Below are 13439 nucleotides of genomic sequence, written 5' to 3'. Positions count from 1 at the left end.
AGCTATCTATAATACACAATTTAAAAAATATATAAAGGTCTTACCCTACAATTTCATCTTTCTCTTTTTCCTTATGCCCCTCACTTCTTCATAAGTTCATCATCCAGTCTGGCTTGAGTGTTGCCAAATTGTGCACATTTGATTTAGATAACCTCATGCTATTTTTATTAACCTTTTCATTAAAAGCAGAGCTGTTAGTTGCTTTAAATTTATAAGTTTGTGACTGTGAAAGGAAAATAGCTCTTTAAGAACAGATGAGTAAAGATAATTGCTGAACTGAAAAAAACTTTTGAAAATACTAAGATTTAAAACACCATGGTGTTTATAGGGTACTATGAAGTTGAATACAAGTTAAATTCTCATTTTTAGAATTTCTGAAGGTATTAATGTTCGTTTTTCAGCCATTGACTCTTGTGTTGTCTGGAGAAACAGTGTCTGGCATGCTAAGGTTTTGGCCTCACTGTATGTGCCCCTTCATCCATTTGTTCCGCTGACCCACACGATTGTTCTATGTTTGTGTTGTCAATGTGATGTACTTGTCTTATTTGTTGATTATGTCTATTGTTTAAAACAATAGAGAAAAGGAGACCATCTTTTCAAGGATATTTTATCCATGACCGAGAAGCATCAGATGGCGGCAACACGGACAGTTGAAGAAAGAGCCCAGGCAGCAGACAAGGTGTTCACCTTGCATCCTTGGATCTACTCTTGCTTTTTCCTCTTTTCCTTTTATTTCTGTCCACAGCTATAAGATATTCTTTTTTTTTCTTATGTGTTAATCGAAATTTTTTGAAAATAATTTTTGAGCATTAAAACAGTTAAATTTCCATGTAGAGAAAGAAAGGGTCATTAGGTGAGATGTTGCAGAAGTACTTTATTTGAAAATTCACATTTTGAAATGCAGACATATCAATTGATTTGATAAGTGACCCCAATTTTGATGTATGTGGCTGGCAGTTGGGAAACCATGCTTTCATGTGAAAACGCACTGTTTGTACAATGCTGTATATACTGTGGTGGTGTTAAAATAACAGAGTATATGCAAGTTAGGTTAGTAGTTTAGTAATTATCTTTGGAAACCTTTTGCATTTTCATTTTTAAGATTTTCAATGGGGGAAAAAAGATTTGTTTGTGTACCATAGCAGCCTCTCAGACCTCTCTCTGTGCTCCTGCATATATGAATATCTGGCATTACTAAGAAGTTAGCTTTCTGTTGCCTTTACATTCTTATTCTTCTGTTTCTCCTGGTTTTGCTTAGCCAGCTGGTCAGCCAGTTAATTGCTGGGGCTAGAGAGCTTAGAGTCTGTTGGAGGAGACAGACAGGGATATGTAAAGGAGTAATTAGAAAATGTGGGTAAAGTCGGTGTAGAAGATGAAATAATTTTGTGTTTGAAGGTGATTGGGAAGGCTGATTGACCGTTGTGTCAGGAAGAGTTGGCATGTCAGCTGAGACCCTAATGATGAGAAGGAGGCAGATGTGAAGTTTCCCATGTATAGGGAAGAGCACATGAAACAGTCTAAGCAGGAACTAGTTTAAGGAACTGAAAGACCAAATGATAAGAGCTTAGGAACCATCGAGGAGGTCAGACCCTAGATCCTGTCGGGTCTTAAAGACCATATTGACATTTTGGAATTTTATTATATGAGTAGTGGGAAGCCACTGGGGAGCTTTAAACTGGATCTGACAGAGATCGCTCTGCTGCTGGGTGAGGAATGGAATACAGGGGATCTGAAAGAGAGCAGGGATCAATAGTAAGTGTTTTCCTTCCACAAAAGTCTGATTTTGTAAATCAATAGAGAGTATTATTTATCAGAACATACAGTGGAATGGAGACGGAGGCAAAATAAATAGAAGATGAAGTCTTGCTCTAAAGGAATTTGAGGTATAGTTGAGGTGAAATATTTTCAGAATACTGCAAATAAGAAAGCTAAACCAAGTGGCATATTTATATATTAAAATGTTAGCATGAAGTCCAAAGCCAGTTAGATTCTGTGTAAAATGATGACTTTAATATTACATGCTTTTAAAAGTTATGTATTTTTGAAGCTTTCACGCCCAGAAGCAAGTCAAATGGTAGAGTTGTTCAATTCAAAGTAATGTCCTTGTATTTTTGCTGTAGGAGACTTTGGAATTTTGTTGAAGATGTTTACAGTTAATCATTTTTCTGGATGTCATGGTTTAGGAATGTACAATGTACAATATGATGTCGTAGACATTACCTTAAAAAGACTTTATGTGAAGTTTAAACCTGGAATTTGCCCACTGTTAAGCTCCAAAATCGTTTATCTGCACTTGAAGTTACTGCTCTTTTCTTGTTCTTTTCCTCTCCAGCACATGCAGGAAAATATGTACTTATTTGACATACATATGACTTGTTACTGCAATCATCCTTCATCCATCCTCCCAACAAACTTTGGTTTACCGCTTGCAGTGTGTCTTTTTCCCCAGATAACAACGTATCACTGCTATTAGTTGGAAGTGTGTGAGTAGTTATGTCTACTGCAGTGTTTTGACTTTTAACAGGATATCTTACAAATTTTTGTCTTTGTTGCATCTTCATTTTGCTACTGATTTTGCAGGGTTTTTGATTATCTTTAATTTGTAATCCTTAATGAAATGTAAAATAAATAATTATGCATGAGTATAATTTGACCAGATTTTCCAGATTTTTGTAATATGGTTTTTACAGATTTAAAAAACAGTAGTAGTTTCTTGTTTAAAAGTTAATGCATTGAACTTTCAAAATGGCTTCTGTTTGAATATGAATAACTTTGAGAGTAGAGCAGGAAGTTGGAAATCAAATAATTCTTTAATAGATTATGACATACTTAACCTTGTATAATACAAGAGTCTTATGAGTTAGTAGTGATTACATAGACTATAGTTTTGAAGTACTTTTGAAATATCTATTTTATTGAATAATTAAATGAATCACACTTATTTAAATTCCCCATGATCTCTTACTGGCAAGGACCCCCTCTCCACCAACTCAACACCTAGGGATGGTGTAATTATGGAGAGTATAATGAAAATTAATTAGTCCAGAAGATTTCTTTTTCTCCTGAATATTGCAAATGCTTACACACTTAGCCCTCCTCATCTCATTGTCCCTATTCCTCACTCCTCCTAGTGCACTGTCCCAAAAGTGGCATCCCTAAAATGTCATTCATTCATCCACCTAACCAATCATCCATCCATCCATCCATCCATCCATCCATCCATCCATCCATCCATCTTTAAGCTCTTATGAGCAGTGGGCGCTTCATGGTGACTCTTTGCTGTTGGCATTCTGGTACCTGGGACAGTCCTCAACTTTCCTGTTGTGCAGGTTAGGGACCATCACTCAAGGGCCAGAAACGTGAAGATTACATTTATCTTAGTTTTTCAGGGACAGATGATTTTAACATTGCTTACTGAGTTTTCACCCCTGAGTTTGTTTTCCTATTTAGAATTCTTTTCTTTACCTGTTTCTTATTGGGGGAAAAAGGTGCTATTCATTCAGTGGCATTTTGCATACCTAAGGGAATTTCTGTGGGTTGCTATCAGATCACTTGTGAACAAAGTAATGTGGAAAAGGGAAGAGTTAGTAGGAGCTGGATGGTTAGAGAAGGGCATGCACAAAATATGGACTATTAGGTGTACCTCAGACAGATGACGAAATTCAGAAGGGCATTGGAGGACCACCAAGCTATGACACAGGACTAAGCATTTCAGGTGGAGGGGCCACTGAAGAGTTCCTTCTCTGAAGAAAGAGGCCTACTCTGAAGAGCTGCCTCAAGAATATACAAAACAGTGTTTGATGGATAGGTAGGTCATGCTCAGTTTGTGATGAAAGTTTTAGTGACAAACCAAGGAGCCTTAGGCTGTTTTCATAGGTTGGAACTATAACTGATTCTCAAGCAGGGTGGAAAGCTGGCATTCAGGCAAACTGCCACATGCACCTGCTGCAGAGTCTTTGCTAATCCTCACCTTTCTTTCAATGTATGCTGTTCTGTGATTCTTGTATAACCTTTCCTTTTTTTCAATAGGTCACTGCTCTCTGTTCCAACTTATTGGTAACTCTTTGCTCTTCCTTTTCTGACCTCTCTAGAGCCTAGAAGAGGAGATAACATCAATTTTGTTTAGTGAAAAGGGCTTTTCTGATAGTGTGAAAGCTACCTTCACCTCAGCCACCACTTGGACAGCAGAGGGCACTGGTGTGAACTATAATGCACCTTGTGAAACACTTTCTTCCTCGCCCTTCTCACAGTTGCCTGAGGTGCATTTTACTTTGTTTCCCCTGTTTTTAAAAGCCACATATGAGAGTGATTTTTATTTTTTAAATATCCAGGAACCTTTCCCTTCAGTGCTTTCATTGATGAAATTAATCCTTCCTGGGAAAAACATTCATGAAATAATGACTGAATTTGGATGTAAGGAAAGGATACAGATTGGATGTTCTGCTTTTGGGTGCCCACCACCACTCCCCCCCCCCAAAAAAAAAATCTACCTAAATTCAGAGAATGATTTAAACCACTAAAGCTCAGATTCGGAGTTGTTACGTGGAGGGAAACCCTCAACCAAGTAAAGAAGCTAAGTATGCTTCCAGAATTAAAAGTATTCAAAACCCAAGTATCTTGCAGGCATCTTCTGATGGCTTATCATTTAAAAACTGTTTACATGGAAAAATCTGAGATGCCTGCCATATTCAGTGAAATAATTGTTTTCATTTTTTTTGGAATGAACTTAAGGAATTCCCTGAACTTGGGCAGAACCCAGCTGAGCATTTGAAGTTAAATATAATAATAATGTACCGACCTATAATAATAATGAACATTTAGGCACTGTACTACTTACTAGAGTCAATTCACTCCCAAGGAATAAACGTCTGCAGGGGGCCAAGGGTGAGCATCTCAAATAACAAAGTTGGTTCATTGAGGTTTTCAAAGATGCTAGGAGGGGGGCTGAATTCTAAGAGAGAACACTTGCAATCATCGTTGACATCCACCCTAATGTCATGCACCCTGTTTGTTAATCTGCAATCTAATTTGGATATTAATAGCCAATTCTGGAATAACATTTTTATGTTATCTGAGATCAACAATAATTTTGCCAGTTAAAGCTGTGTTTTTAAATGAGCCAGCATAAAACAAAAATTTCATCTTACTAATACTGTATTCATTTAGGAATCAGGGTTTCAGTTAGGCTTTATAATCTGATTAAGACCAAAACTGTTTGTTGAATTGGTTTTATAATTTTAAAATTTATACTTTAAGATAATCAGTAAGCTTTGGTATAATTCCAATTTTTCCCCTGTCTTTTCAATTATATGAGTAGAGCTAATAGATACAACTATACTAAAAGCACTTTATTTCTTTGGGAGATGCTGGCTGTTTTGTGTTTTTGTTTTCTTGTGTAAGCTTTTTACCTCTGTCTTGTCTTTCATGTGACCTTGAGCAAAGGTTTTGTGGATGTTGATTCGCACTGTTCTGTCTTCACGGTGTCAGATGTTTGTTTAGTGGGTGTTGAGGTAAAACGTTATTGATTTGTGTCCTCGGTTGCTTTTTGTTTCACAGAAACGCGCTCCCGAGTCCGAAGGGCCTTGCGCTGGAGCCAGTGATGCTGTTAAGGTTCTCCCCTTTCCATGTTAACACCATTGCCTGCTGCTTCTGACCCGTCACGTTTCCCCGCTTCCCTTTCAGTCAGCCATCATAACCATCACTGTTTTCCTCCATGACATGAACCTTCCATCAGTTGGTTTGGGTTTCCGTCATTTTTATTTATTCATATATTTTTGTTCTCCCTCATCCGCTTCTTTTTTGTGCAGAGTTCACATGAGACTCTGAATGTAGTGGAGGAGAAGAAGCAGGCAGAGGTTGGGAAAGACGAAAGAGTAATCACAGAAGAAATGAACGGTAAAGAGCTATCACCCGGGAGTGGTCCTGGGGACATCCGTAAGGTGGAACCTCTGACACAGAAAGACTCCACCTCCCTGTCTTCTGAGAGCAGCAGCAGCAGTGAGAGCGAGGAGGAAGATGTGGGCGAGTACCGGCCCCACCACCGGGTGACTGAGGGCACCATAAAGGAAGAGCAGGAGGAGGATGAAGAAGAGGTGGAGGAAGAACCCAGCCAAGCATCCCAGGTAGTAGAGAGGGAGGCAGCAGTGCCAGAAGCCAGCCCAGGCAGACACGCAGGGGCCAGTGTAAGCGCAGTAGAAACAGTGACCCAGGAGCATGTAGTTGCCCTTAAGATACCTGCAGAGAAGAGTGTACACGAAGGCGCATTTAAGCAAGATGTGAGCGAAGACACAGAGGACGAGCAACATAAAATTAACGGAGAGGTGTCTCATGTTGACATTGATGTTTTGCCACAAATTATTTGTTGTTCAGAGGTAAATGGGAGACTCAAGCGGGAGCTAAACTCTGGAGCTATTTCTCAGGTGGCGAACACCTGCTTTTCTTCCTCTCCTGTCCTCCCAACTCTCCCTCAGCTTTTTCAGCAAGATTCTGACTTTGATCTCACGGGAGGAAGGGGAAAGCACTGCTTTGTAGACTTTCTGCCAGCTCGGTCAAGGTTGCTAGCTCCTTTCCTGCAACTGAATCACCTCATCCAGTAAACTTCTACAGCCCACCACATCATTTTTCCATTCTTGTTTCACATCTAAATTTTTCTTTGCATGTTTTGGATGTTTTCAACTTTTTGTCTTTGGTTGCACTGCTTCATACTTAATGCCTTTTTCATTGGTTTAATTAGAAAATTGTATATGTATTATTGGAAAATGGTCAGTGTGAGTGTGTGTGTGCTGCTGCTGTGACTGGCTTTGATGTTTTGGCTCATTGTCTCTTCAGCTTACGAGTTTTAGAAATGGCAGCAGGCCCTGATTACCATGGTGCTCTGAATTCAACATCTGGCAGTGATGAAAACAGTATTTCTTGAATACCAGTATGATTTCTGGGGATTGTATGGTTTGGTTAAAGCATTTTCTTTCCTTTTAGGCAGCCAGAGGCCAACTGTTTAATAGATTACAGTACTCTTTTCATTCTGTCCTATCATCAATTCTGGATTATTTGCAAGTTGATCACATGTTCTGTGGATTATCTACAGGGTATCTCAGTCTTTTCTTTTTTCTCTTCAAGATAGAGAACTTACTTCCCTCTTCTTGGATAAAGTCTTGCTCTCCAGGTGCAGTGTCTCTGAATTGGAAGTTAAAGTTTGTGGAGGGAAGGCAAACTTCTGGTTGAATATGTCTTCATTCTAAGCTGAGCTGCCCACAGTGCAGGGATTGTCCACATTTTCTCTCTTTGATGAGCTGGAAAAATCTTGAAGTGACTTTGCCTTGAAATAATTAAAAGGATTTTTATTATTATATCACTTTTAAACTTCCTGGTTCTCTTTAGAGAACACATTTGTGAGTCCTGGAATGCTCTATTATTTTCCACATTTACCTTACATTACACTTGGTAGTATTTTGCTGGCAGTAGTTAGTCTGGCGTTGTATTAAACATACATGCTCAGCAAACCATGTTAATGGGCTGTGAACCTCTCCTTTAATGTTTTTAATGTTTAATTATACAAAGCATTAATATCATATTCGTGGACTAATCCTAGATATAACAGTTTAACTTAGCTAATAGAGAAGAAACACTGCAAGTTTTAGACAAGTATAATTGGAAACAGTAAGACTTGAAAATGGGATCTCCTTGTCAATAGAGCAGAAAAGGCTTTTTGAAGAAAAGAGCAAATTTTAGCCTACCTAGATGGTGTACCAGTTAAAGACAACAAGCCTTCATGCAAATCATGTTGTTCTTTAAACCGCAGTAAAAATTGAGGCAGGTCACTTTACATAGTTCATTCTGTGTTTTCTTTTCAAGTTTATCATTACTTACCCAAAGCTAAAGTTTATATGTCACTGTATACCAGGCTTGACACGTAAGTAGTTTGGGGACCATCATAACCTGAAGCGTATCATAATTTGAAGCATACCATAATTTATGGAGCAATTATGTTACTTTATTCTTATCATATATACATACATATGTATATGCATATGATATTTAAAGGAAAGTGTTTTTCTTTTGTGCCTTTTTTCTTAGATTATTTGCTTTTACTCTTTTCTTTTGTGAATGAGTGTGTGTTTGGATATCCATATTTTTTACAATTATTTTTGAGGGCTCCGTTAAGTACTTTTACTACATTACCTCTAGAATTTATTTTCCTCTTCCTTTCCACCTCAGCCACCCGTGGTAAAGACAGAGATGGTAACAATTTCTGATGCCTCACAAAGGACAGAAATCTCCACCAAGGAAGTCCCTATTGTTCAAACAGAAACCAAGACCATCACATATGAGTCTCCACAGGTACGAAAGCTCTAGATTTGGACTGAGCTCTTTTTCACTTAGTCTGTTTCTCTCTCCATTCTGTCTTCTCCTAGTTTACATGTTTCTGACTTTGATGTACTGTTTTATATCTCCATTTCATAATTGTACTTCAACAACATAACTTGTTACGTTGCTTCTTAGATTGAGACAGAGAACTGTAATCAAATTGGTGACCCAGTAATTTCAGGGAGGAAGCATACACATGATTATTGAAGACAGGCAGTACCAATCTTGTTCATATTATTATAAGCCATTTGTGGCTTAAAGTATCTAGGATTGTTTATGTATACTTGGGAAACAGATCATCTTACAGAGTTTATGGGATATGATATAATTTGTGCATTAGTAGGATTTAGGCATCCCTCCCCATGAAGACAGATCCAGTCAACTCTTGCTTGCAAGTTTACATGCATGTGCACACACATTTGTGCTTCTCCTTCACGTGGGATTATTTCTGAAGACATATGCCATTATTCTTATGTAAATGTGATAACTGTTCTAAAAAAAGTGTGTGTTTGATTTTAAGTATTCAGACATTGATTCTGTAAATATTTGAGATAATCATTAAGATATCTAACTTTAAGGGTAACAGAAAAAGGGAAAATATTTATCATTTCAAATGGAACTGTTTAGAAATTTGGACAACTATTTTCTTGACTGAGAAATTTAATGTTCATAGTAGGATTGTGCCATGCTGAAAAATGGTAGATTATTACCATCTTGAAATATTTTTTTAATGCATGTATATGTGAAGCATTCCTCAACATTATTTTAGAAATGCTGTGCATATAGCCCACATGAGCACAAACAGGTCTTTGATGCATGGGTGTGGTGGGAGAGCAGATACCCGTTGTGTTCCTATGGTGGTGAGTACCCTTGTGAAGAAATACATTGCATGAACCAAATGCGAGAGAGATTGCCTCTTACCTTACAGTAAGAAGGGCTCTGGACCTTCCAGTTATTTCCCTGTGTCAGGAAACAGGAGGCAAATATATATGGTGACCTTAAACTAACATTTAGTTTATGATCTTAGTATAAACTAAAACTATTAATTTGCTATATTTCCACTAGTAAATTCTAGAACTTTCTACCAGAAAAGTATCAAAACAAATAAATTAAAACCTATTTAGTTATCTGCACAGGATTTATATATGAGATATATGTATAGATGTATAAATATATATATATATATATATATAGAGAGAGAGAGAGAGAGAGAGCGCACACATGCATGCGTACTTATTGAAATATATATCTTCATAATATACTCACAGCACACGGACTGATACAGGAAAAGTGTTGTTTAAAAATCTAAAGATAAGCATAATCAAACGATGTTAGTTTAGTCTATTCTAGTTAGGTTCTGTTGCTTAGTAATCTGAGAAAACGTTTATCTATTTTTACCCACCTGTGCTTAAATAACAAACCAGCACTTCTGGTCACTGTGGCAACGTCTCTGCCTAGTTCTCCGGTTTCTTTTTCAATTTATATAAATGGCTTTCAGTCAACTTCTCTCATGACCCCCATAGCTTTCAGACCCAACTCCTATATCCACTCTTCTTTTTTTCTGTCTCTCTGTGTCTGGGGTTTGCTTCTCCCCGTGCATTTAATCTTTGATTTTACTCTGTTTAAATGTCAGCCAATGCTGGTCAGTAAATTACCACTATAAACATGAAAAGGCAGATAGCATCTTCTGCCAACTACAAATTTTTTTAAAAGATGCATATTTGATGGGAAGGGCATCTTCTATGAAAACATAATGGAAGTTAAGTATTGCTTTGTATTTTCCCCCCAACTATCCAAAGATTGATGGCGGGGCTGCTGGTGACTCGGGCACGTTACTGACTGCACAAACCATCACATCTGATTCCGTGTCGACAACCACTACCACACACATCACTAAGGTAAAGCAATCCAGGGGAGTCTTTGGGAGAGGACGGTACATTGCACACAGGATCCTTTCTGAATTGTTTCTTTGTTCCTTTACACACTTCAAAGTAATACGCAGACAGTGCCAGTAGAATAAACATGCAGACATTTAAAGTATCCAAGGAAATTGGGCTCCATTGACAAATCTATTTAAAACAAATTGCAATTTGTAAAGTGCAAGGGGGTAAAAATTGCTATGAATAGCTATACCTAAGACAGCTACAGGAACAGAGAGAATTTCATAAAAGTGGAAGCACAGGTTTATTAGAAAGTACAAAGTGAATGTTGACTATCATTCAGCATTTTCAACAAGTTCTTCAAATAATATAAATGTCCCCTCATTGATTGACGATACTAGTGTGTTGACTTGGGGTGTGTCTCCAGGTCATTCTCTAACTGTTTAGCACCAGATCAGATGACCAGTGATTCTGGAGGTGTGGTCTCTGGACTAGCAGCAGCCTGACTTGTTACAAGTGTGAGCACTGTGGTCCCACTTGGGACCCGCTGAAACCCTGGGCCCTCTCAGTGATTCTCATGCTTGCCACAGTCCTCAAATTGCTAAGTCCAGTTTTATTTTCCAGTAATCCCTTTTGCTTCTACTTCTCATATTTGGTTAGTGCCTGAAGGTCTTAAATGTATCCTTTGTGCATTCCATACCCCTTATTTCAACAAAAAATCTTTGTACATTAACAAATGCCACATAAATGAGAGATAGCATGGCTGAGCATTTTAAAGCACATCCAGTTATTAAGGCGAGTGATAGCCTTGTTTCGTATATGAAGTGCAATCACTGTGACTTAGTGTACACATTTATCAGAGTTCCAAAGGTTGGGTGTGTGCTTCCTGAGGACCGTGTGGATTTGCTCCTTGTCTGTTTAGGATGTCGCAGGCATGTGATCTCTTCAGCGTCAGGGCCCAGGCTCTGTATGTTAGCTGCTCTATACCAGTGACTGTGTGGCAGTTCACCCAAGAGCTCCTGCCCACACGGCCCGTCACATAGCCCTGTCAGCCATGTGCCATGTCCACACGTACAACTACATGCAGAAGCTGTGATCACAGCATTGAATGACAGCCAAATCCAAGTCCTCTTTTTTTCTGTTATTGCACTAAACCAAAGAAACAAAATCACCAAATAGAGTTGTATGACGAGAATTAAGCAGACGAAACGATAACATCAAGCAATTTCCAAACCTAAAGATACTGAAATTGTTAGAATTCCTTGTAACTTTCCATAAACCAAATAATTATTTCTTCTCCTTTTAAAAAATTGACCAATTGGGAATGAGGAGACTCAGGAAGTTCTAACAGTGTCCCAGTGGAACCATGTGGATTAAATGGCAGCTGGTCCCTTCCAGTGTCACCTCAATCTTGATACATTAGGTTTTAAGGTTGCTTTCAGTTGAGGAACTTACGGATGCTATAGCTTTAACCACAGGTTCTCCATTGAGCTTAAAAATAAGGAAAGTTTCCAGAACATCAGCCTTCCCTGCTCAGTGTGCATTGCCTTACAATGATCAGAAGGTCTAGATGTGTCCCATCTGTTTTTCCTGACTCTGTGTACACAGCTTTAGTGATTACCATTTTCCTCCTTCTTTTCTTTATGACCTTTAGACGATAAAAGGTGGAATATCTGAAACAAGAATTGAGAAACGCATCGTGATCACAGGAGATACAGATATTGACCATGACCAGGTAAAGTCCTGCGGTTCTGGTTCTGAAATTGACCGTGTTTATTGTCTAAGTTTTGTGCCTGTCATCATGTCACATAAAGTATATCCTACCCCTCCTCCCAGTGCCTCCTGGCTGAATCCTAAGCGTGGGATAAAGGCCTGGACATACCTGTCCTTTCAGCCTTCCTAACTCTGGGGATTGCCTTTTATTTCCCACTGGATTTCTGTGTACTTTGGGGTCAAAATAATTGTGGGGATTCCTGGCAGCTGTTAGGTATTCATGTGGGCCTGGTTTAAGGCAAGTCGTCAGTGATTAAAAAATGAATGGCAGCTTAATGATCCTGACTTCCAAAAAATAAGCCACTAAGTTTGCCTTATGACTACTTTTAGGAACTTGAAAGAAATTTTTACAGCATTAGGAAAATTGGGTTGTTTACTACTAATTATTACTATTATTGAGGGGTGGGAGAAAGTAATCTAAGGTCTTTTACAAAGTGAAAATTTATATGTATTCAGAAAAAAATTGAAAGAATTGAGCTTCCATTCTGATGTTGAGCAGGATGCATGATTTAAAAGCAGGTGGTAAGTAGAACTGCTGGAGACTTTGAGAGTAGTTTTAATTTTAGATAGCAGTTTCAAGTGATAAGTTTTTATTTCATTATTTTCTGAGTGATTTTAACTCAACTTTAAAGGAGACCAAGCTGTTTTTCTTTTTTAAAAAATTTTGTTGATTTCAGAGAAGAAGGGAAAGGGGCAGAGAGAGAGAGAGAGAGAGAGAGAGAGAGAGAGAGAGAGAAATGATGAGAGAGAATCACCAATTGGCTACCTCCTGCCCTGGGAATTGAGCTAGAAACCCAAGCATGTGCCCTGACAGAATCAAACCATGACCTCCTGGTTCATAGGTTGACACTCTAGCATTGAGGCACACCAGCTGGGCCAAGATATTTTCTTGTATAACAACTTGAAGAAAAGAAAAAGAAATGTTCAGTTGACCAACCAGCTGGAGAGGAGGAACAAATGTTTGTTCACCAGCTTTGAATGCAATATAGAATTCAGGAAAGAGAATTTTAGAGAACAAAATTTCTCATGTAAGAAAGTCTCACTGTATATGACCAAAATAGAAATAGATTTTCTACTATGCCCTCTAAGGAAATTACTGTTTTTGTTAAATCCCTGTAAACAGGGCTTACTTACATATTAGATATGTATTTTTTTATTTCCTTGCATTATTAGAGGTTGAAGGGTTGCCCTGACTCTGAATTTTGACCTAAGAGCGCAGATTCCTAGTGGTAACCAGCTCATGAGCCTATTTACCACTGGAGAGAGAATTACCTGCTTGGAAACCAAGCCTCCAGTTTCCCATGGAGAGGATTTTTCTGCCTCTGTTCACTGTACAATCTGGAGTTCTTTTGACCTTAAGTTGGAGCAAAGGTATTCTCGCTCTTTTGCTCTAGGACTCTCGCTCAGCAAGCATTTGTTAAT

At 38.3% G+C, this 13439-nt stretch overlaps 1 protein-coding gene across 20 annotated transcripts in view; it reads left to right on the top strand.

The window, feature by feature from the left end:
• The window catches only part of EPB41L2 (erythrocyte membrane protein band 4.1 like 2), a 195835-nt gene that overhangs the window by 164040 nt on the left and 18356 nt on the right, over positions 1–13439 (top strand). For 7 of the 20 annotated variants that reach the window (XM_059700318.1, XM_059700310.1, XM_059700312.1 and 4 more), the window contains 7 exons: positions 578–679; positions 4092–4259; positions 5557–5610; positions 5808–6371; positions 8215–8337; positions 10164–10262; positions 11899–11979. In XM_059700318.1, the coding sequence (XP_059556301.1) occupies positions 578–679; positions 4092–4259; positions 5557–5610; positions 5808–6371; positions 8215–8337; positions 10164–10262; positions 11899–11979 (1191 nt within the window). The other 13 variants (XM_059700323.1, XM_059700322.1, XM_059700329.1 and 10 more) reach the window with 11 other exon arrangements.

This window comes from Myotis daubentonii, chromosome 6, assembly GCF_963259705.1.
Source record: "Myotis daubentonii chromosome 6, mMyoDau2.1, whole genome shotgun sequence".
Taxonomy (NCBI): Eukaryota; Metazoa; Chordata; class Mammalia; order Chiroptera; family Vespertilionidae; genus Myotis; species Myotis daubentonii.
The sequence above is the reverse complement of the archived record's forward strand: the minus strand, read 5'-3'. Positions and strand labels throughout refer to the sequence as shown.